This window comes from Mandrillus leucophaeus, unplaced genomic scaffold (assembly GCF_000951045.1).
Source record: "Mandrillus leucophaeus isolate KB7577 unplaced genomic scaffold, Mleu.le_1.0 Scaffold113, whole genome shotgun sequence".
NCBI lineage: Eukaryota > Metazoa > Chordata > Mammalia > Primates > Cercopithecidae > Mandrillus > Mandrillus leucophaeus.
The window spans coordinates 4944055-4966735 of NW_012099543.1; the positions used below are offsets into that span (position 1 = coordinate 4944055).

Below are 22681 nucleotides of genomic sequence, written 5' to 3' on the forward strand. Positions count from 1 at the left end.
AATATTTACTGAGCCTCTACTACACGCCAGGCAATGTTCTAGGCCAGTGCTTCTCAAATATTAATGTGCATATGAACCACCAAGGGATCTTGTTAAAATGCAGATCCTGATTCAACAGAGATGGGCAGAGGGCTGAGATTCTGAATTTTTAACAGCCTTCCAAGTGATGTCCATGGGCCACATGTTGAGTAGTGAGGGTCTGGGCACTGGGGATAACTGGCGAACGAGATAGACATAGTTCCTGTTTTTACTACAATCAGGAGATTTGCATTCACTGTTTGTATCCTGCTCTCTGAGTCTCAATTTCCTCTTTTATAAAATGGGGACAGTAGTTTGCTACGGTGATTATATTAAAATTATGCATTTGGCAGAGTGCCTAGCATATAGTAAATAAACATTTGAATACATGTCCTTTTGTTGGTGCTGTTGTTATTGCTAGAATGCAAATCTTCTGCCTTGTCACAGTGAAAACTTTCTTTTCTCCCTGGTGATAATACCTCTGTTTCTTCCAGAGTCACCTGGACTTCTGTCTTCTCCTGTTCAATTAGTTTCTTGACCTTTTCCATTTCAGTTAAGTTCTTGGTCCCTTCTCTAACCTGGTTTGTCAGATTAGAAATCTCTTCTGGAGAGAGAGGTAAGAAAAACAAAGTTAGTGAAAGGGCTCAGTCTCAAACCAATGATACCAGGCACAACAGACTGTTCCAGCCCACTGGAACAGTGGCCTCATGCCACCCTTGGTAACTTGATGACCTAGCCCATATGGGACCTAGAAATTTTAAAGGCATTCATTTTTTCATATAGTCTTTTGCCATCTGAAAATTGTCTACAACAAATGGTGAGGATGGTGCTTCAGAATATTGTACACTAGACAACCTTTGCAACTTTGCATGGCAGTCCTGCTCATTAGAGCCATTCCAGGTTCTACCTGGAGGAACACAGACCTGGAGTCCCTACCCTTCCAGTGTAAGTGCTTAGCTATCAACACTAGTGGCTGCCATTGTTTCAGTCACCACTCAACACCGAGACAGGAACTTAAAGTAGAAGCTGGATCACTATCTGCCAGCATCCAAGGCATGGCCCCAGATAGGCCAGAGAATCAGAAGGGGCCCAAGTGGCTTTAGCTCAAGCACTTGAGTGTTTTTTCCTAGCCTTTCATGAACATTAGCCTTTGACAAACCGAATAGGACATCCAGAAGTCAAAAACCTCTTCCACCTGATATTGTTATGGTCAGTTCTGCCTTTAGTACCTAAGAGGTGTGGTATAGGGCCAAGTAGCTCAGAGAATTGCCCAGTTCAGAGGTGGTGGAAGGAGCTCAATAAGTCACCTGCTCCTCTGGTTCTGAGATCCTGGGCTGTGATGTGATATGATGAGAATTTTTAGAAGTTACAAAGACAAATATGTTAGACGGAAATTTTCATTGCATAATAAATTCTTCTCTGATAAGCTCTCTCTTAAAGATGGGTTATCAAGAAGAAAATCAGGGAAGAGGTTCTCAACTCTGACTGCACCTTAGAATCACCTGGAGAGCTTTGGAAAAAGCTCACTCAATATTCAAACCCCACCCCACCCCCCCCCCCCCCCAGTCCAAAGGTGGTGCCCAGATCAGCAGCACCGGCCTCACCTGGAAAACTGTCAGAAATACAAATCCTTCAGACCTACTGAGTCAGAAACTCTGGGGGTGGGCCCCAGCCATCTGTGCTTTAACAAGCCCTCCAGCTGGTTTGGATGTAGCTAAAGTTTTCTAACCACTGTTTTAGCATCCCTCATGTCCCCAGCTAGTGCCTTGATCATAGACTATGTAGGTCAACAGAAAGTAAGCTTCATTTACGCCTCCAACAGTAATGAACTTGCTTCCAGGGCATCTCAGGGTTTTCATGCACATTGCTGTTGGTGCTGGGATAAGTTGGCAGCCTCTTTGAAGGGCTGTTTGGCAGTAAATCAAAATTTAAAAATTCATTTCATTAACCCAGCAATTTCTTTTCCAAGGATCCATTCTACTGAAATATTTTTACATGTGCATAAATACATGTATAGGGATGTATAATGTAGGATTATTCATATTTGTGAATAATTGGATCTAAAATGAATAAAGTATAGTTAAATGATAGCCATCTTTATTACAAAACACTATGTAGCTATTAAAAAGCTTGTGGTAGGTCTCCATGTACAGGCATGCGAAGAGCCACAAGGTATGTGGGAAGGTTGCACAGCTCAGTAGTTAAGTGCATATATGCTGGAGCCATGGCTGGGCTCAAATCCCAGATCTGTGACTTATCAAATGTGAATTTGGACAAGTTACTCAACTTATGACCTATATAACCTTCATTTTACATATGAGAAAACTTAACACTAGACTATTCTGAAAATTTAACAATAAATAGTTAAACAGTGCCTGGTACGTAGTATGGGCTATAGAAATATTCATTAAATCGGGAAATATATTCATACATGAAAAAATAAAACGTGTAGAACAAAATGTAGTTCGGGTAAAAAATACACCCTTGAGTATAGCACGCATGGAAAATCTTGGTAAGGTTGTGGATATCAAGAAATTCTCATCAGTGGCTTCCTTTACAGAGGAGAACTGAAGTTAAAGGCAGGAAACTAGTCTTACTTTTAGAATTAATTTCATACAAATAGCATCTAAAATTTTAAAAAAAAACGGTCAAACAGAAGTATAAAAATTGAAAAGTTAAAACATGATGGGAACGTGAAAATGCTGAAGACAGCTTTGCCTGTAGCCAGGGCTCTCCCTGAGCTACACACTCCGGCTTTGGCTCCGAGCCCAGCTTGGTGTACCTTGGAGGTTCTTGTTCTCCCTCCTGAGTGTCTCCTGGCCCACGATGCTCTCCTTGTAGGCGTGCTTGAGCTTGAGGAGCTCTGTACTGAGAGCCTGGATTTCCTTCCGAGAGGCATCCAGCAACGTCTGCGACTCCTCATGCTTCTGCTTCCAGTCCGCAAGGGCCTTGCCAGACTGCAGCTGCTTCTGGTCTAGCCTGGCTGCTGCAGAGCGGACCTTCCCGAGGTCAGACAGGGCGTCCCCGAGCTCCAGCTGCAGCCGGTGTCTGGCTCTCTCCAAGGAGGCATTTCTGGCATTGGCCACCCCCATGGCTTCCGCTGCCTCCTGCAACCTAATTGCCAGTTCCTTCCTGAGAAAGGAGGATACCCAAAGAATGAGTGAGGCAACAACTCTCAGAGAGCTCATCAAGTCTGCCCTGGATTAAAGATAGAGCTTGGGTGCAAAGTAAGATGGCACCTCTGCAGTGGACTTAGTGGTACAAAGCAACAGCAGCTCCTATCTGAAAGTGACCTCACTGTCTGTGACCACCATCTTCTGCCTCCTGTGTGCATGGGGTCTTTATTTTCCCCCTTTGCCAAGCTGCACTTGGAACTCTGGATCTCTTTGAATTCCTACAAGTATTTGCTTATCCTAAATCTGTAATAAGCAATACTGACTTGATTATTTCCTAAGAAGAGGGAAAAAAGGAAGATTGTACTGAACACCCTATCAACAGTAAGCACCTTACAAATCTGTAGCCATGTGTAGTCACTAAAGAGCTTCTTGGCTGTGTTGCTTCTAAAGAACACTCTCTTGCTTTTTCCTGCTTATTCTCTCACATCATGTGGCTCCTAAACATGACACAATTATTTCTTCTCTCCGAGTGTGTTCTCCACCTCAGCTCCTCTCTCCAGATTTATATTCCCAAACCCATCTCATTATGCTCACTCAACAGGTCCTGCTGTTCTTATGGGGTACTTTAGCCCCCATCTGCTGTTCCTTGGGCATCTCTGAGATGGAGTGGTTTATTACAATGCTTCTTTCTCCACCACCCCCATAATATGCTACTATTAGGAATTCTAACGGATGAAATGTGTTCTGTTGCTTACATCTCCTGCAGGGTTGTTGGCAGTCCCATTCTTACTCACTTATTATACTTCTTAGATGAAAAGTACTATATGTACCAAAGCTCATCTACTGCTATTAAACAGAAAAAAAGTTCTCTGGAATTAACAGGACTGCATAACTAGGCCAACAGAGCAATGTGGTAATAAAGCCCCCTTTGGGTGGAATCCTGCAAAAACCCCTATGTGCTTGGGATCCAGGAAGCATCTAGGCTCTAACAACATCCTGCCCCCGGCTTTCTAACCATAGTCACTTCACTTCTTTACTTCACGTTCCTTAAGTGTGAAGAGGAGATTCTGATGCTTTACCTGACTTAAGGCAGTAGCAATGAAATAATTACAGGCAGTCGAGTGAAATAATTACATATATTTTAACTACTTTAGAAATGCTTGTCGATCAAAGAAAATAGGAGTTTCACTTTGGGTGACCAATCATACTGGATTGCCTGGGACTGAGGGGTTTCACCAGGTGATATGGTTTGGCTGTGTCCCCATCAAAATCTCATCTTGTAGTTCCCCTAATCCCCACATGTTGTGGGAGGGACTGGTGGGAGGTAATTTAACCATCAAGGTGGTAACCCTCATGCTGTTCTCATGACAGTAAGTTCTCATGAGATCTGATGGTTTTATAAGGGGCTTTCCCCTTCTTACTCACTCACTTCTCTTCCTGCCACCATGTGAAGAAGTACGTGTTTGCTTCCCCTTCCACCAGGATTGTAAGTTTCCTGAGGTCACCCCAGCCATGCTGAATGGTGAGTCAATTAAATCTCTTTCCATTATAAATTACCCAGTCTTGGGTATGCCTTTATTAGCAGTGTGAGAACGGACTAATACACCAGGACATGAGATTTTCAAAGCTAAAACAGGAAACCTCCAGGGTAAACTGGACAAACTGGTTAACCTCGTTTTACCAATAACTTGGTTCTATGTTTAATATCAACTACTATTTTGCTCTTTAACTTGCCAACCATAAGCACCTACTTAGTTATCTCGAATATGTAAGGAGGATCTCGAATATGTAAGGGGATATTGGAAATTAAGAAACTAAATCCTTGTCCTTGGGAACTTAGAATTCAGAAGCAGTACACTGAGTTTTAGGTGAGCTTGACTCTGCTAAACTAACTCATCATTTGAACCCCAGCATGGAAATCAAAGCAGGCAAATCTTTAACTTCAATAATAAAAAAGAAACCAGGACCCTAGACTGTTTTGTAGCTGCCTGCCTCCCTGAGGTGATTTAGAGGAAAAGATAATAATACAGACAAAGTTTTATTTATTCAATGTCCCACCAATTTGAAAGTAAAAAAGTGTCTTCAGAGAGTACCATGTTTGCCCATTATTTTCTTTAGTTATTACATACTACAGAACTAGTTCCAACGAACCCATGTGGTCATAAAGTAGTCTATATTCTTTTGCTCTTTCCTATCCAACCCCCAAAGAAACCATCAAACAGAATGATAGATAGGCAATTTCACCTGAATTCTTCAATCATTAGAAGGGGGGGAAAATCTTACTTCAGAAGTAAATACCATATTTGGATATAAGAGGGCATCTCAGTTCAAAGCCAAAACTTTCTGTGGTCCAGAGTTTTGATAAAACACCTACTGCATGTATTTTTAGTATCTGTCATTCTAAAGCCCTTTTTAAGTTACTGTGGGTACAGAGATGGATCACTTGCCCCTTCTGGGACAAAACACAGCAGCTGTTCAGCAATTGCACAGCAATGCCTCTCAAAGATTTAGGTGAAGAACTGGAAAACATTATTTCTGGTTGAAGCTAAAGAGAAATGTATTGATCTTCCCTGGATTTTTGCCAAGCTACCAAGCCAGGGACACATTCTTTTGAGTAAACCTTTAATGATTATAAGCTGGGGTTTGACAATTTCTCTTAAAAATAGAGTTTCTTGGTCTCTAAGCAAAATGCTTCAGTTCTATACCCTGGTACTGAGTCACAATTCAGCTGTGCCCCAAACTTATGTAACTACTAAGAACTTTTAAAACCTTTACATAGAAATGGCTATAAAATTGATATTCTAACGTTAGGGATGGCCTGGGGATGGTTTCTTTTCAAAGCAACCTTTGTCCTAGAAGATATGACGACAGATCCTAACATTTTTTCCAGCTTCCCTGTCCATCTTCACAGACTACTTTGTAGACTACAAGTTGTAGACCAGGGACACAACGACTTTGATGGAGACACGTACACACGTGGACTCAATTATTTTGGCATTACGAATGAAATATAGGGTTTTAAGCGATAGCCTATTTTCACACCATGGCTCAAAGTCACATCTTTTATGAAAACTTCCCTTGTGTCCCTAGAAAGAGCCTCCTTTCTCTCCCCAGGACCTCTTTATAGTCTCTGTCACTTTGTATTACACTTTTTATATTTTTAGTCCCTCTACAGAGTGTGCTTCTTACCAGCAGTGAATGTTTCAGCTTTGGTTTGGGGCTTGTTCCTGCATGTGGCAAGGATTTGTTAAATGCATACCACGAGGCCTTGGAGACAGAGTCATTATGAGTGACTCCTCCATGTGACTAACTCCAGGTTAAGCATAGCCTTGCCCTACTCACTTGGCATCCTCCAAGTCTTCTGTTTTCTGGATGACATTGTTTTCATACTTCATTCTCCATTGCACCATTTCAGCATTGACTTTGGATAAGGTCCGGTGCAGCTCAGCCTTGACCTCTTGTTCTTCCTCATACTGCTCTCGTAGAAGGTCACAGTCACGCTGGGCCTTCTGCAGGGCATGGGCCAGGGCACTCTGGGACTGTAGGGAACACACATTAACAAAAAAGGCATGACCACCACAAACAACACAAGTCTTGAAAGTAAGATAATATTTTTTTAGGTAAGATTAACCTGCCACAAATTCAAGCTGAACCTGAACCTAGTAAGATAATACTAGGGAGAGAATTTGAGACAAGAGAAAGGATAGATAGAGTATCTAATTGCTGCCATTAAAACAGGGAAGGGAATTCTATTTAGAGAAATGCCAGCTTGACTCTGTGGACTTAGGCCTGGAATTCTAGAAATAGTGGAGAATGCAAGGATAGCAAAGACAACATTCACCATCATTTAGGCAATAAGATTTATATTTAGCAATATATTAGACTCAGAGCTTGTTCAAACCAGAAAGAACCACTGAAATTTAGCCTTTTCATTCCACTGATGAAGAAAATAAAATCTTTCATTTCACACTGAAATATCTAAAAACCTCAGCTCCTAATACTTCAAAATAGTACTACAGCCCAATAGAACTTCTGTAATGATGAAAATGTTCTCTATGGACACTGTCCAATATGGTAAACACCTAGCCACATGTGGCTACTGAACATTCAAAATATGCCTAGTACAATGTGTGATTAAAACTGAATTCATAATTTTATTTAACTTTAATATAAATTTAAATAGCTACCTGTAGTGTAATAGAGGCTTCTATATGTATTGGACAGCCCTGCTGGGTTTAATAAACATTTTTGTCATTTAAATGGTGATCTGGCTAACCTAGCAGCATCATTCTCCCGAGACAATCTAGTGTGGAAAGAACCAGGGTCCTGACGGGTCCTCATGGGTCCTTTATGCAAATTAGAAAAAAAAAGCACATTTTCAGGAAGATACAGCTCTGAGGGCACAAGGTTTAGTTAATGGCAGCCTCAGCCAGACCCCTCTGGGTGGTAAATGAGGAGCCACAATACACAATGACACTGAAAAGGATGCAGGCCTTGGAATCAGATGAACCTGAGTTCAAACTGTGACCTCTCCTCTTGTTTAATTTTATTTTCCTTTAAAGGAAAAACTTTTAAAACCTTTATGTGGCATTTACATGGCATATATTTAATTATGGAAGTAAACGAGACAGACAAAATCCCTGCCCTAAAGAGCCCAAAAGAAATAAGGGGATACACAAAATACACATGCAAATAAACTAATAAATAAAATTTCTAATAGCAGTAAAACAAATACAGCAGATAAGCACAATCTAGAATGTTTGGCTCCTTCTCATCATCCCCCTAAGACCTTGGGGAAGGGCCTTTAAGCAACAGGAAGGACAGTTATAAAAGTCCTAAGGCAGGAATGATGGTGCCTGGTTTAAGAGGCAGAAGGGAAGCCAGGGCAGCTGGGGGGAGTAAATGAGGGAAGCAGATGTAGGAAGTAGGTCACAGAAGGATGCTGGAGCCAGATCAGGGGGGCTTGTAGGCCAACTGGAAGTCACTGGGAAGGCAGCCAGAGAGATCTTCTAAAATATAACTGATTTCACTAGTGCTTAAGTTCCTTCACAGTATATCACTAGGTGTATGACCTTGGACATGTTATTTTTCTTCTCAGAGCCTTGGTTTTTTCATATATAAGGATGCAATTCTATCTGTTTCATTTGACTGATATGAAGATTGAGATAACATGACAGAAGTGTCTGGTACAATGTCTGATGCACAAACAATGATAAATTTTTAAATTTGTGTATAATATAGAAAATATGGAGAGTCAAGGGAATAAAATGGTACAATATTTTAAAACAGACTCAACTACCTGCGTTTTGAGAGTATATGCCTTCATAGTATGGTCATGTACAAGTAAGATACTTTGGGGTCTTAGTAATAAGATGCCTTAAATATGAACTAAGAATTCATTTAAATATCAGGGCTCAAAGAATTCATATCTCATGTTGGTCACTATGCTTTCATCTTCCAGAATCACTTTCACTGGAGTCACCTTCTAGCAACATGATATACTCATGGGAAGAAATGACTAATTTCTATAATTTATTGACAATTTAAAAGTAATATTGAGCTATCCCAGTCCCACTTATTTTATTCTAGGCTTTTATTTAATTTCACTTTTTCATGAGCAGTTTCAGAATCAAAATCCAGAAAGCGCCTTGCTGCCCTTCTGTTCAAGTACTCACACAAGATGGAAACACACTTTGCTTGCTCTAAATCTGCAAAGAAGTGATTTGAATCACCAAGGAAGATCCTTCAGTCATCAGGTTCTTCCTGGCATGGTTTTTCCCCCATAACTTGTAGAGCATTTTCCCTTCTTCTTTTACAAAACATCTTCAGGCTGATTCATCAAGCACTATTTTTTTAAAAAAACACACAGTCAAGTAACAAGTGAGAAATAATAGATACATTACTTTGGTCTCCTTTTCCAACTGCCCTCTCAGTTCTTCAATTTGCCGAGTGAAGTTGCTCTTTTCCCTGGAAAGTTGGTTTATCAGAGCTTCCTTCTCTTCAAGCCTCCGTAGGAACTCGCCTACAGAAAGATTTCACAAAAGTATATAATTACGTCTTCCTATCTATTGCCTCCTCCACTTGACTTACTGACTTTAAGGGCAGCCAGAATGACTCCTACCCACATATTTTTGATATTTAGGAAGGGTCTGAGAGTCCTATTATTCAGCAAAACCATGACAATTATCCTTTTCAGGACTCAGAAGAGAGTTCTAAAAATGAACTGATTTTTACTAATAAGTATGAATCAATAACAGATGATATTAGTTACTATTTATTGAGAAACTTCTATGCTCTACTTAACATATGTTATCTAGTTTAATTTTCATAACTCCTTGATAATGTAGGTATTATACTAACCATTTTGCAGAGGAGGAAACAGAGCAACTTAAATATGACTGAAACAGAAACATACACAGTTCGTAATTGTTGAAGGTAGATTCAAATGAAATTCTTGAAGACCACATTCTTCTATACCATACTCCCTTGTTTATTATATGTGACTTTGTACACTTCTGTCTATATAATTTTAGATAATTATAACTTTTATTACCTCATTTGTAAAATGAAGATAACAATAAAAGGTTCTTAATGAAAACTAAATTAGTGTGAACTAAATTAGTTCAGTTTTATAGACTGAACTGCTAAATAAATATTAGCAGTAGTCACTAAATGGTAGGAAATGTGACCACGAGAGGGAGAAATTGTATCATACTCTAGTCTATCGTTCCTGCTTAACTTATCCTATTAATTATAGTCGGGCCTTCCATATCTGTAAGTTCTATTTGTGGATTCAACCTACAAAGGTCCTCTACAATTTAACTCAATTCTGACACTATCTTCCTAGAGACAGTGTCAAATACACACACACACACGTACAAGTATATATGTGTATATATATATACACATACATATAAATATGCACATACACACACATACATACACACCTATATGTACATGTATATATCTTATTATAAATCACAATATCACATACAATATTTTTAAAATCATATTTGTTCACATCACTGCTGAGCTCATCAGAAAAGTCCAAGAATTGACAGCCATCAGCCTAATGATGGCATATACGTTTTCTAAAATATAATTTTTACCTAAAAGCTCCTATTTTGTTATTGGCAAGAAACGTTGTCAGTTGCTTTCCCTGCAGTGACAGGTTTCCTTTGTTCATTTTTGAGAAATCATGTGCTAAACATGTGAGTCTAAATAAGCCTAGTTTGCTTGTCAGTCATTCTTTCAAGTAAAAGTGATACTCCCTGAAAAAACTGCTAGCTCAGCTCAGAGCTTAATCACACATCTTACTCCAGTATGAAACAGGAGTTCTTCATGCATACTTCTTGTTTTGTCACACAGGATAGTAAAAAGATATATACTCAAGAGTTGAGATGTAAAAAATTCATTTCTTCTCCTTCTTTAAGGACGTCCTTAAGTGAAACTGACTTTTTAAAAACCTGTGAGTACATATTAGGGAATACAATTTTTACTAGTATGTTTTAGTGCTACTACCTTAACTTGTGATCAGGCTCCAGCAATTTTAATCATTGTTGCTTTTGCACCATCAGTACAAATGGCAAAAGAATTTAAGTCGCAAATAGTGTCTTAGTATTATACTAAAATAGCTTCAACCTCATAGACCCCCTACAGGCTCTTGAGAATCACTTGGGAGTGAAACAAACTTTAAGAGTATTTGGATGAAAATGTCTGTGGGTTTTTTTTTTTTTTTTTTTTTGACAGAGTTTTACTCTTGTTGCCCAGGCTGGAGTGTACTCGTGCAATCTCGGCTCACCTCAACCTCCACTTCCCAGGTTCAAGTGATTCTCCTGCCTCAGCCTCCCGTGTTGTTGTTGTTGTTGCTGTTGGTGTTTTGTTTTTTGAGACAGAGTCTCACTCTGTTCCCCAGGCTGGAGTACAATGGTTACCTACAGCCTCTGCCTCCCGGGTTCAAGTGATTCTCCTGCCTCAGCCTCCCAAATAGCTGGGACTACAGGTGCCCACCACCACGCCTAGCTAATTTTTGTATTTTTTTGGTAGAGACAGAGTTTTGCCATGTTGGCCAAGCTGGTCTCAAACTCTGTGCCTCAAGTGATCCGCCTACCTAGGCCTCCCAAAATTCTGGGATTATAGGCATGAGCCACTATGCTGGTCCGAAAACATCTTATTTAAAAAGATTCTGAAGAAATATAAATGCACTAGCTGGTTGAGACTAATATATCATGTATATTACAGAGCCAGTAGCCAGTTACTGTGGCTTAATTGATCACATTTACTATTGGTTTCCTCTGAAAGCAGAGAAAGCTGACAGGACAGGACATGAGAAAGAAACTTTGGAGGTAACCACCAACAAAAACGACAAAAGAACAAAAAACAAAAACAAACAATCTGGAGCATGGACCCAGTGAGGGGAGGATAAGCTTGGATAAATTTGTACTTTGAATTTAACTTACACAAAAGCCAACCAAAAAGTAAAGTTAAAAAAAGGAAGAAAAAACTCCTGCAGCCTAAGCAGAATTATCATCTCAGACCCACTTTCATTTTACTCACTACCCACTCATTTCCTCGTCAAAAAAGTGAGTAGAAAATTAATGCCAATAACTAGGGGGAGACAGCCAATGTCTATCAAAACAGATTTTACACAGCACTTCCTTTAGGGCCAGACAACCAGGTATTCTCCAGTTTTGTGTCTGGACTGTGGAGTCTGCATACCAACTAAATCCTACATAGCACAGATCAAACTGGGGGCTTGGTAGCAAGGCCAGGTTTCACATACCCTGTGGTCAGTATAAGAAGAGTCCTATTCAGTGTCCTTAATAGAACCAAAAATACTTTCTTCTTCTAGATTTCCAGGTTTTTAGTTTTATCAACTAATTTTAATTTAGCCCTGACCCTAGATTTGGCATCTGGAAATAGAGGTGTCTACTGGAGGAACTGTGTTATATATAGCCCAAATGTGTTCATTCTCTTTTTAAAAGTGTATGCCGCTTGAGCATCAAGAATACATTGTTTATTTTCATTGACCTAGGAATTCCATCTCTCAGAATATATTACTAAAACTGATTTTAGTTATAGATAAACATCTAGCCACATGCTGTTCATAGCAGAGAGGCAAGTCAAGTTGCAGGCAAGGTTAGGTATAGTCAATCTCAATGAACTAGAAGCAGTCATTACAAATGACTGAGTATGCAAAATACAAAAGCTTATGATAAATTAAAAAAGAAAAACCCCCAATAGATTGTTACAATGTAATAGATTGGAAAAACAGAAAAAAAATATCCATAGTGGTTGATAGTAATGAATAAAGTATGGGACTTTTTTTTTACTTTTATTTATTAAATGTTTATGGAGGATCAATAAGTGCCAGGCAGTGTTCTAGATGATTGACATACATCAATGAACAAAGACCCTTGACCTCATGGAGCTTATATTCTGACAGATGGAGACAAAGATATTTATTGTGTCAAATATGTAGTTTGTTTGAACTTAATAAATACTATGAAAAGAGAAGCACTTGAGGAAATGAGTCAACAGTATTCAAATGTCACCTTCTCAACAGAGCCTGTATCCTGACTTGCCCCAGATCTCTACTTGATTAACCCTTATCCCCGAGTCTTTCCAGAATTAATAAGGTGTTCCAGGCAGAGGAAACAGCTAGGGCAAGACTCTAAGGTGGAGTATGCCTGGGGTGTACAAAGCACAGTATAGAGGTGGATGTGGCCAATGCAGAATGAGAGAAGGGGCAAGTAGGAAAAGAGGTCAGAGAGAACGAGGTCCAATCATGCAGGCCCAGATGTGTCTTTACACTCAGTAAAAACAGTTATCCAAACATTTAAAATTCATTATCCAAACATTTAAAATTTCATTATCCAAACATTAAAATTTTTTTTTAAATTTAAATATTCAATGAGTTAGAAATTGTAAAAATGTCATGACTAGTAGACTGTGGTTTGCCCCACCCCTCCTTTGATCTGGAGAGTTGCTTCTGCTGATGGCATATTATTATGACTTTCTACTTCTTGGAAGGGAACTAGGCAGGGGTTCCCAAGTGGCACAGAGGTAACACTTCCTAGACAAGAGGCATGTGTGTGGCAAAGCTGTCTCAGAGGCTGCATTCCTCCCCTAGGATCTTCAGATGCCTACCCAACCTCAGTGGGTAGTTCATTATCTCAGTTGCGCCTCCATGAGTCTGCTGGGATTGAGAATTGCCTGTGAGTCAAGCAACATACTTACTTACCACTCTCACTCCACAGCTCTGTCTTTTGTGCTGCCAGGTCATTTGCCAACTGAGTCACCTTATCTAGCTTTGCATTTGCTTCATTCAAGCGCTCTTCATATAGAGTACAGAGTTTCTCAGCATTTGCCTGTGAGTTGAGAAAGAAGGGCTGTTCAGGGCTCACAGAGGATACTCTGAATCAGCTGCACAGAGGAGGAGGGGAAGAGTGGCTCCGGGGATCCGCACACTCTCTTCTGTAGTAAAAAGCTCAGCCAGCATTGGGAGATCACGTCTTCTGATTTCGACAAGTACAACCAACTCTAGGGTCTGGACCCCAAGAAGCCTAAACTTTGCAGAGTACAGGTGTCACGGGAGACACCCAACTTCCTGGGTATTAGGATTCTTTCTAGAATTATTTACTTTTCTGGAGAAGGAAACATGTCAAACACTAATGAGGTACATGATCCTTTTCTGACAGTATATATTTAAGTGTCTTTTCCACTAGAATATAACTTTCATGAGGGTAGAGATCCAGTTTAAAGATATATACCCTGTTGTCTAGAATAGTGCCTGGCACATATGAGAGCAATATGCAAGGGCGGAGGGGCAGAGGAAGGGGAAGGAAGAGAGATAAGAGAGGGAAGGAGGAGGAAGAAAATCTAGAAGGCTGCCCAAGCAGGATAGAAGAAAGTGGAGGATCTGAGCCACAACAGCCTAATAACCAAATGTGAGCTGCCAAAGCAACTGTACCCGCCTGATCACTATGGCTACAATCTCAAGATGACCCTAACAGGGTCATCTTCAATCCCCAAACCCTAACAGGGTTAACACTTCAATCCCCAAACCCAACTTCTCAGAATTGGCTTTTCGTGCCTGGAGAAAAAGATATGACATTGGCCTTTGCACTTTCACCCGATTTAAGTAACCAACCTAATCGCCAGACTCTTGCCACACTCTGAGAACTCATGCTAGTGGTTTTGAGACCCAAGATCCTCAAACAGGACTAAGAGCTGCCAAATGCAAGATGAGGTATCCCCTTTACATACAAATTAACTGTAGTTTGCATTCTTATTATTTATATGGTCAGAAACAGTAAAATTACATTGGTGGTGGACTTCCATGGTTCTACAGATTTTATATAGCTGTTTTAATGAAACTCATGTATAAGTTATCTTTTTATTTTTTATTTTTTATTTTTTGAGACAGAGTCTCACTCTATCACCCACGCTGGAGTGCAATGGCACAATCTCAGCTCACTGTAACCTCCACCTCCTGGGTTCAAGCGATTCTCCTGCCTCAGCCCCCTGAGTAGGTGGGATTACAGGCGCATGCCACCGTGCCTGGCTAATTTTTGTATTTTTAGTAGAGATGGGGTTTCACCATTTTGGCCAGGCTGGTCTGGAACTCCTGACCTTGTTATCCGCCCACCTCAGCTTCCCAAAGTGCTGGGATTATAGGCAATCTTCAAATGCATTCCATCTGCCCCATTGTTGGCGATGATGATGACACTATTAATGACAATAGCAGGAGCAGTTAACATTTATTGGGTGCTTGTTACATACCCAGCTCTCTTCTGAGCTCTATGTTTTAAATCTCAATTAATACAGCAGCCCATGAGGCCTTTGTATGCTATGGAAATGGAAGAATTGGGAGACAAAGAAGAGATTATACCAATGAAATTTTGAGAAAACAGTGAGGTCTGGTGAGATGGTGAAAGCTGATGGTGAGCCTAATAGTTTCAATGTTAAACTAATTGTTATGATAGAGCAATGGGCAAAGGACCAGGAATGTTTCAAAGGTGATGCCTGGTTTAGTCCTCAGGAAAACTTTTGTACCAGCCAAAAGCTTGGTCATCTCTAGCTGGAGCCTATGCTCCATTGAAGATTGTTTCCTTCATGCTATGTTGCAGGACTTTTCCTTAGTTCAGCTAAAGACGGGGTTCTTTGTCTCCGGCCACAAAAATTCAGATTCATAGACAATTTGAATGGTGAGTAAGACAGGGTTTTTGGGGGTGAAAAGGAAGAAAAGGGGGAAGTAGGGACTTTCCCGAGGCCAGAGTCCCTGCTTGAGCACTTGCCACTCACAGCTTGAATCCCAGGTTCCACACAGGAAGAGGAGGGGCCAGGCTCCAACCCACAGCAAATGGCGTGAACTTTCCGAGGCTCCACTCCAGTGGGCAGGCTAGTTGGAGTTTCTCCAGGAACCCCCTCCCACCTGGCTGTCTCAATTACTAATGGCTATTCTCTGAAAGACTACTGAATTATGTCTTCTTATATCTCCAATGCGGTGTTATGTAGTTCCAGTTCACAGATGTCCTACAGCACACTCAGGCTTGGTGTAAACAGACTTAACAGAGATTCAATGGCCAGTTTCTCGAACGATGCCATCAGCCTCACATAGGTTAGAGCATTAATGTTAAATGCCAGGCAAGCTCAATTGTCCCCACTCTCCACTCCTAACTAGAAGAAAGCTATAGTAGTGATCAATGTGACAGTTTTTAGGTTGTCTGCACAGTTTCTAATTATATGTTGAATTTGTTTGCGCTCACTTCTGAAAATGACTTTGACAGTCAAAGTTGACATGCTTATTTTTTTCCTCACGATATCTCTCAAAAGTTCACATTGCCTCTTTTTATAAATGAGAAAACTGAGCACCAGAGAGGCTAAATAACTAGCCCAAATTCACACAGCTATTAAATGTCAGAATTGGAATTCGAACTGAAACTGCCTGTGCAGATGCACACACACACACAGAAAATGTCAAATATTAGATTTCTAAGCATCTGTTGTATGAAGTAGTGATAAAGGAAATATTAAGGATTAATTGAATTGATGTCCTAGGTGGCCCAATTTGTCATGAATCCTGGGTTCCAGAGGAAAATGGATAAAAATGGGATGATTACGAAAACCATTTTTATCTTATGATGTCTCCAATAGTAAATGACCTGTTAACTGAGCCAGGAGGAACATATCCAGGTGTGAGAAACGGCATCTGTTTATGGTCCTGTATATGCTGTGCTATGCACCTGTTTGCTTAGGGTGAAAACGCACAGATGTCTGCAAGACAACTTAGTCAGTGGTGTGTGGAAATGGTAAGAAAAGGAGCCAAAGACTTCCCAGTTTTTCAAGAGAGAACTCCATGTGGTGAAGGCCAGCCGGGCTGTGTGTATCTGTAGAGTGGGCAGCCCACTTGGACAGATAGAAAAGGCACTTGCCCTTAGGCATAGCTTCACATGGTAGGTATCCACATAGGCACTGCTAACCAATGGTATAGTGTTTCCATGTATAAAATATTTTCATAAACAGGATCTGCAAAAAGACAATTAGATTGTTTATCTAAAAGTGGCCTATACGGGGATACAGCATGCAAAAGAGTTGTACCCTCAAAGGAATTTTTAATTTAAGCGTAAGGATAAGCGGTATGTTTTGATACCAGGGATGAGAAGGTTAATAGAATAAGGCACATTTATCTTATAGCTGATTCTTAAAACGATGCATAAAAATGCTGCCTCCCAGAAATGCAGGGACCAATGGGAATTCAAAATAATCAAGATAATTGTGAGATTTCCTATAACTTCTAAATCGCCCTGAGCATCTCTGTCAGCATAATATGCTTTTGAAAATGCTTCAGTCCCCACTGTACCACTGAGCATTGACATTCTCGCCATTATAATTCAGAAAATGATAAAGTAAACAGTTCAAGGAACAGTTTAGCCTAATGTATATGCCTATGAGTGTTAACAGAAACAATTTATCATGCCAACAAATATTTAAAGCAGCAATAGGACATGCTCACCAATAGACATACACAGGATTTGGTATTGAAATTCATCTCTTCCATAGAATTGTGTGACCTTGGACAAGTCACTGAATCTATGAGCTCCAAGAGGCACATGTAAAAGTCGATGCTAGTAATTGAGTGCACAGACTCTACAAAGCACTGTAGTAAACATGGAAGTGAGACCTACTTTCTGCTTTCAGTGTCAGCAAAGTTAAAAGACTAGATAATGCATGAGTATAAAGAGGGACCCCAAAAGTGCTATAGGAACTCAAAAACAGGTAAGTCTGTAATGCAGGAGGTTGAACTTGAGCATTCCAAAGAGAATAATTAGTTTGGAAAAGGCACATCAGTGTAAAGATAAATATTTGGTGAAAGGCAAGCTGAAATGGAAGGTCCATGAAACAAAGCAATGGGATCTATAACTTGCAAGACAAGTTGACTCTGATCACAGGTTACAGTGTACCTTGAAAGCAGAAGTTTGGAGTTCATTTTTAAGCAGGGACATAATTCAACAAATCAATGCTTTATAAATATTCTGAATACTTCATAAATATTAAATTGGGCATATAAATATAGGATGATTTGAAAAAAGAAAGACTAGAAGCAAAAATGATAATTTAGGAAACCACTGCAGTAATATACTTAAAAGGTAGAGAGACCTATATGGGAATGGGAATGGAAAACTATGAGGTGGTAAAGACTGACCTGCTGCAATAATTGACTGAAAAGCAAATAGGGAGGAAAGAAGTGGTTGAGGCTTAGAACCTGAGTTATAAAAAGAAACCAGGTGCCAGTGACAGAGATGTTCAGAGGAAGTGCCAGCTTCAGGAGAAATAAAGACAGATGGCAGGGATTAAAGGAGTAAGGAGGTAGTGAGATACACACCTACTGCTAGAAAAAGCCTATATTCCCATGCATGGAACACTAAGAATCCTTCTGATGAGGGGTCACAAGAAGAGGAGAGCTGTAGAGAGAGAATTAATCTTCTTAGAGATTAGTTGGATGGCTGTGATTACAATGCTGATAGTAATACGGCCAGTAAAGGCAATTCTGCTGAGGTCTTAAGTGGAAATGGGGAGTATCCTATTGGAAACTGGAAGACAGACCATCCTTATTACAAAGTTCCAAAGAACTTGGCTGAACTATGCCCTAGTCCCTTGTGGAAGGCAGAATTTAAGAGTGATAAACTAGGATATTTGGTGGAAGAAATCCTTAAAGAAAGTGTTCAGGGCTTCCTGGCTTCTCTTGATTGCTTAAAACAAAATATGAAGAGAGAGAAATAAAGATGAAATGTATAATCAAAGAGAAGCAGAATTTAAAGATTTAGAAAATTCTCAGCCTGGTCAGATTGTGAAGAATAAAAAAGTATTTTCAGAAAAAAAACAAAACAAAACACTAAGGATGTAGACAACCAAACATTTGATATGGAAATTAGTGGGGGTTGAAAGAAGATGGGTGCTATTCATCAGGACGATGGAAGAATGATCCTGAAGGCATTTCTGAGACCTTTGTGGCTGTCCCACCCACATAGGCCCAGAAGGCCAGGGCCTTGATGGAAACATGATTTCAAGAGAGGATTCCCGTGAGACCTCAGAGCTTGCTGCCCCAGGCTGCCTCAAGTCTTTGCTCCCCACATGCCAGTGCAGTGCGCCTCTGCCACTCAGGCAGGCCCAGGTTCAGCTCAGGTCACCACTCTGGAAGGCACATGCTGTAAACCATAGCAGCATCCATACAGTGCTAACTCTGCAGGAGATACGGAAGCATAGCTCCTCCACTTAGATTACAAAGGATATTTTGGAGAGGCTTGGGGTTCAGACAGAGAATTGCCATGGAAGCAGGGCCACCACAGAGAGCTCCCACTATGGCAGTGGTAGAACTGTGAGGGCAGAGCTGCCCCAAACACCCCAGACTTATAGAGCCACCAGCATGCAACACTAACCTAGGAGTAGTCACAAGCACCCAACTTCAATTCCTGACAGCTCCTGTCAGGGGGGCACTGCTATGTGGGGCCCTGGGGACCCAAACTCCACCCCAGTATGTCCAGAAGGTCAGACATGGAGTCAAAAAAGATTATTCCCAACTTTCAAGATTTAATGTTGTTTGCTTTGTTTCATGTTGGGCTTTTCCCTTTGTTACCTCTTTTTTCTTTCTGATTTCTCTTTTTTAGGAATGGGAATGTCTATGCTATGCCTGTTCCACTATTTTATTGTGGAAACACATAACTTGTTTGATTTCACAAGCTCACAGCTGGAGGAGGAATTTGCCTCAAGATGAATCATGCCTTGAGTTTCACTCCTATATGATTTAGATGAGACTTTAGACTTTTGAGTTGACGCTGAAATGACTTAACTCTTTGGAACCTACTGAGGTAGAATCAATGTATTTTGCTTATGTGAAGGACATAAATTTGGGGGGCCAGAGGTAGAATGCTATGTACTGAATATGTCCCCTAAAATTCACATGTTGAAACAATCGCCAGTGTGATAGTGTTAGGTGGGGCCTGTAGGAGGTGATGAAGTTATGAGGATGGGAGCCTTCATCAATGGGACTGGCACAAGGGAGCATCTGTCCCTTTCCCCTTTTTGCTCTTCTGCAATGTGAGGATGTAGCAAGAGGCACCATCTTAGAAGCAGAGAGACCTCACCAGACAATAAACCTGCTGCTACCTTGATCCTGGACTTTCCAGCCTCCAGAACTGTGAAAAATAAATTTCTATTATTTATAAATTACCCAGTCTGTGGTATTTTGTTATAGCAGCAGGAATGGACTAAGACACACACACACATACACACACAGAGAGAGAGAGAGAGAGGGAGAGAGGAAGAGAGAGAGAGAGAGACTGTTTCTTTCTACTCAGTATGGTATTTAAAAGGAATTAATATTAAACATTTCAGAAACCACTCCATATCATTGAAGATATTCTACATTTTTCTGGCCATAGTCCATGGAGATCAAGCTTTATTGTCAGGCCATGTCTTTCCCAGACTTTATAAAATCTGTTTACAAGGAGAGAAGGTTGCAGCAACTAGTCATTTGCTCTGCTTAATCTAAGGTAAAGCTCCTCTCAACTACCAGAAGACAGGGTCGCTGATAGCCATGATCTCATAGTAACATTTGACATGACAGCTTGCAGCATATAGGCTAATGGGCTCAGTAAAGAAAGAACATGTGATGAACCTTTCTTATAGTACTGGCTGATTAAAAAGATGCCAGAGGACATGAGGGAGAAAAAGTTCCCTCCTCTCAGCAAAGCTGTTTGTGTACACCATTCATTCAGATAGGCTCTAGGAGTATCCAGGCCATCACTGAGGAGCACTCATAACAAAAGCCATTTTTCAAGAGAGACATAGATAATGGCCTCAGATTTCCAGCTCACTTACTTGTGCCATCACTAAAAAAGTCCATAAGGAACACGGATTGGAATTCTGGTAAAACCAGAAGCCACTGTCAGGTCACATTCAGGTGATGGCTGTGTGACCTTAACAATGACCACTAAGGTCAGGCCTGATCTATTCCATCTGAAGAACTATATTCTTCATTAGAAAATACACTGAGCCACTAAGCTGGCTTATTTTTCTTTTCCCTCCCCTCCCATTTCTTCCTCTCCCTACTTCCATGTTCAATAGCCCACAAGGATGGATGGGAGTATTTACCTTAGCCCTTGTCATCTGCTCAATATGGGTTAGGAGGTCATCTACTTCTAGCTGCAAGTCACTCTTGTCTTTTTCCAGTTTCTGCTTGACCTGCTGTAGATTTTCTACCTGGCCCTCGAGCTCAGCCAGGCTGTCTGCATGTCTCTTCTTCAAAGATGCAGAAGTTGCCTCAAAGTGCAGCGTGGCCTCTTCCATATCTCGACGCAGCTTCTGGAATTTGGTTTCCTGTTTCTTAGTTATTTCCAGCTGAGCCAAACTGGCTCCTCCTACCTCCTCCAGTCTCTCATTCAAGTCAGCCAGGTCTTGGGTGAGGTCAGCTCTCTCCTTTTCCATCTTGGCTCGAGTGGTCCTTTCAGCTTCTAGTTTCTCTTTCAAATCCTTTATTTGAGTCTGTAGCAAGAAATAATTTTGATTTTTACTAAGCACTTGTAGCAAGAGCTTTACTCTTTTTTTTTTTTTTTTTTAATCACAAAGCTAACATGAACCTTTTGGTTCCCAATTTATAACTAAAGAAAACAGAATACACAGAAGTTAAGTGATTTGCCCCAATTCAATACCAAGACCAGAATTAGAATCTGCAGTTCTGCCAAATTGCTCAGCCCCTGATGATGGGCAAGCTCATTAAATTATATACATGGAGGGGAAAGCTTAGTAAAGAGCACTTCCCAAAGAAACAGGAAAATATCTTTCATGTGACAAAAAAGTGTTTAAGAGCATTCATAAAAATTGGAATGGTAAATTTTATACACAAAAATCTTCCTCATCTGAAATTCGTTTATCTGATCTCACCTATCTAGGACTTGGGCAGAAATCTGATCAATAAAATGAACATCTTCAAGTTCAAGCAATTTACTTGTAAGAAACAGCCTCAATTTAATTTTTACACACAATTCTAAAAAACTTGGTTACTTGGTTTTCTAGTCTACAGGAGATTTCAAGGAAGAGATTTGAAATAACAAAGGAGAGTTGGTGAAGGAATGTGGACTACTAAAGTGAGTAGAGACACGGTATCATCAGAAGCAGGATTATTGGAAAAAGAAGTGATAACTCTCAGAGCCCCAAGCCCTTTTAGTACAGGTCAAATAGGTCTACAAATAATGATAACATCACTGTATTACAGTACAATGAAGCCATTGATGTTACTATCATCACCTTAAGTAATTAGGCATAGATTAGGATGGGGAGAAAACAAGATAGAAACTGTTTTAGAATATGTTTTCCTTTCCATTAAATAAGACTACTGTGGCTTAGAAAAAACTAATTTCTAGATTGTATCAAATAAGTAGTCTATCAGTTCTATAGATGAGGTATGACAGAAAAGGTGCTTAAAAAAAAAGTATGATTTCCACATTCAAGTAACCATGATCCTCTTCCAACTGGTTATCATGGGATCCAAGAAAATATTTATCCCAAATAATACCACCATTGAACCAAATATTTCTGAAATGTTTTGTCAGAAATAATATTTAGAGAACTTTTTGAGTCATCAAGGTAAGGAAATTTGTCTTTTGGATATATTGAAAAGTTTGTGGGTTTTTTAAATGTTTATTTTTATTTTGGATAAAGTCAATAGTCATTTGAAGACAAGCCTGATGAATATGATAACCACTTGGAGATTAATAGCATGTCTGAAACTAAAATATGTTTACAAAACATCGAGATTGGTTTTCTTATTTGGCTCAAAATATCTCAGAAGATAGATATCAGAAAGAGGTTCCAAAATTATTTTGAGTCATGGTTATATTACTAAGATATTTATTTAGCTCCAAAGGGAAATTATCCATCTAAATGTGTGTGTGTGCATCTGTGTGTAAAATTACTTTATAACATGGTCATATGCTATAAAACTCACATGGTCTAAAACTTATAAATAGCTATCCATTATCAAATAA

At 40.0% G+C, this 22681-nt stretch overlaps 1 protein-coding gene across 1 annotated transcript in view; it reads right to left on the reverse strand.

Annotated features, from left to right (window-relative positions):
* The window catches only part of MYH15 (myosin, heavy chain 15), a 141629-nt gene that overhangs the window by 26282 nt on the left and 92666 nt on the right, over window positions 1-22681 (reverse strand). The window contains 6 exon segments of the mRNA XM_011995587.1: window positions 498-622; window positions 2801-3150; window positions 6477-6673; window positions 9038-9156; window positions 13378-13504; window positions 20790-21179. Coding sequence (XP_011850977.1) covers window positions 498-622; window positions 2801-3150; window positions 6477-6673; window positions 9038-9156; window positions 13378-13504; window positions 20790-21179 — 1308 coding nt within the window.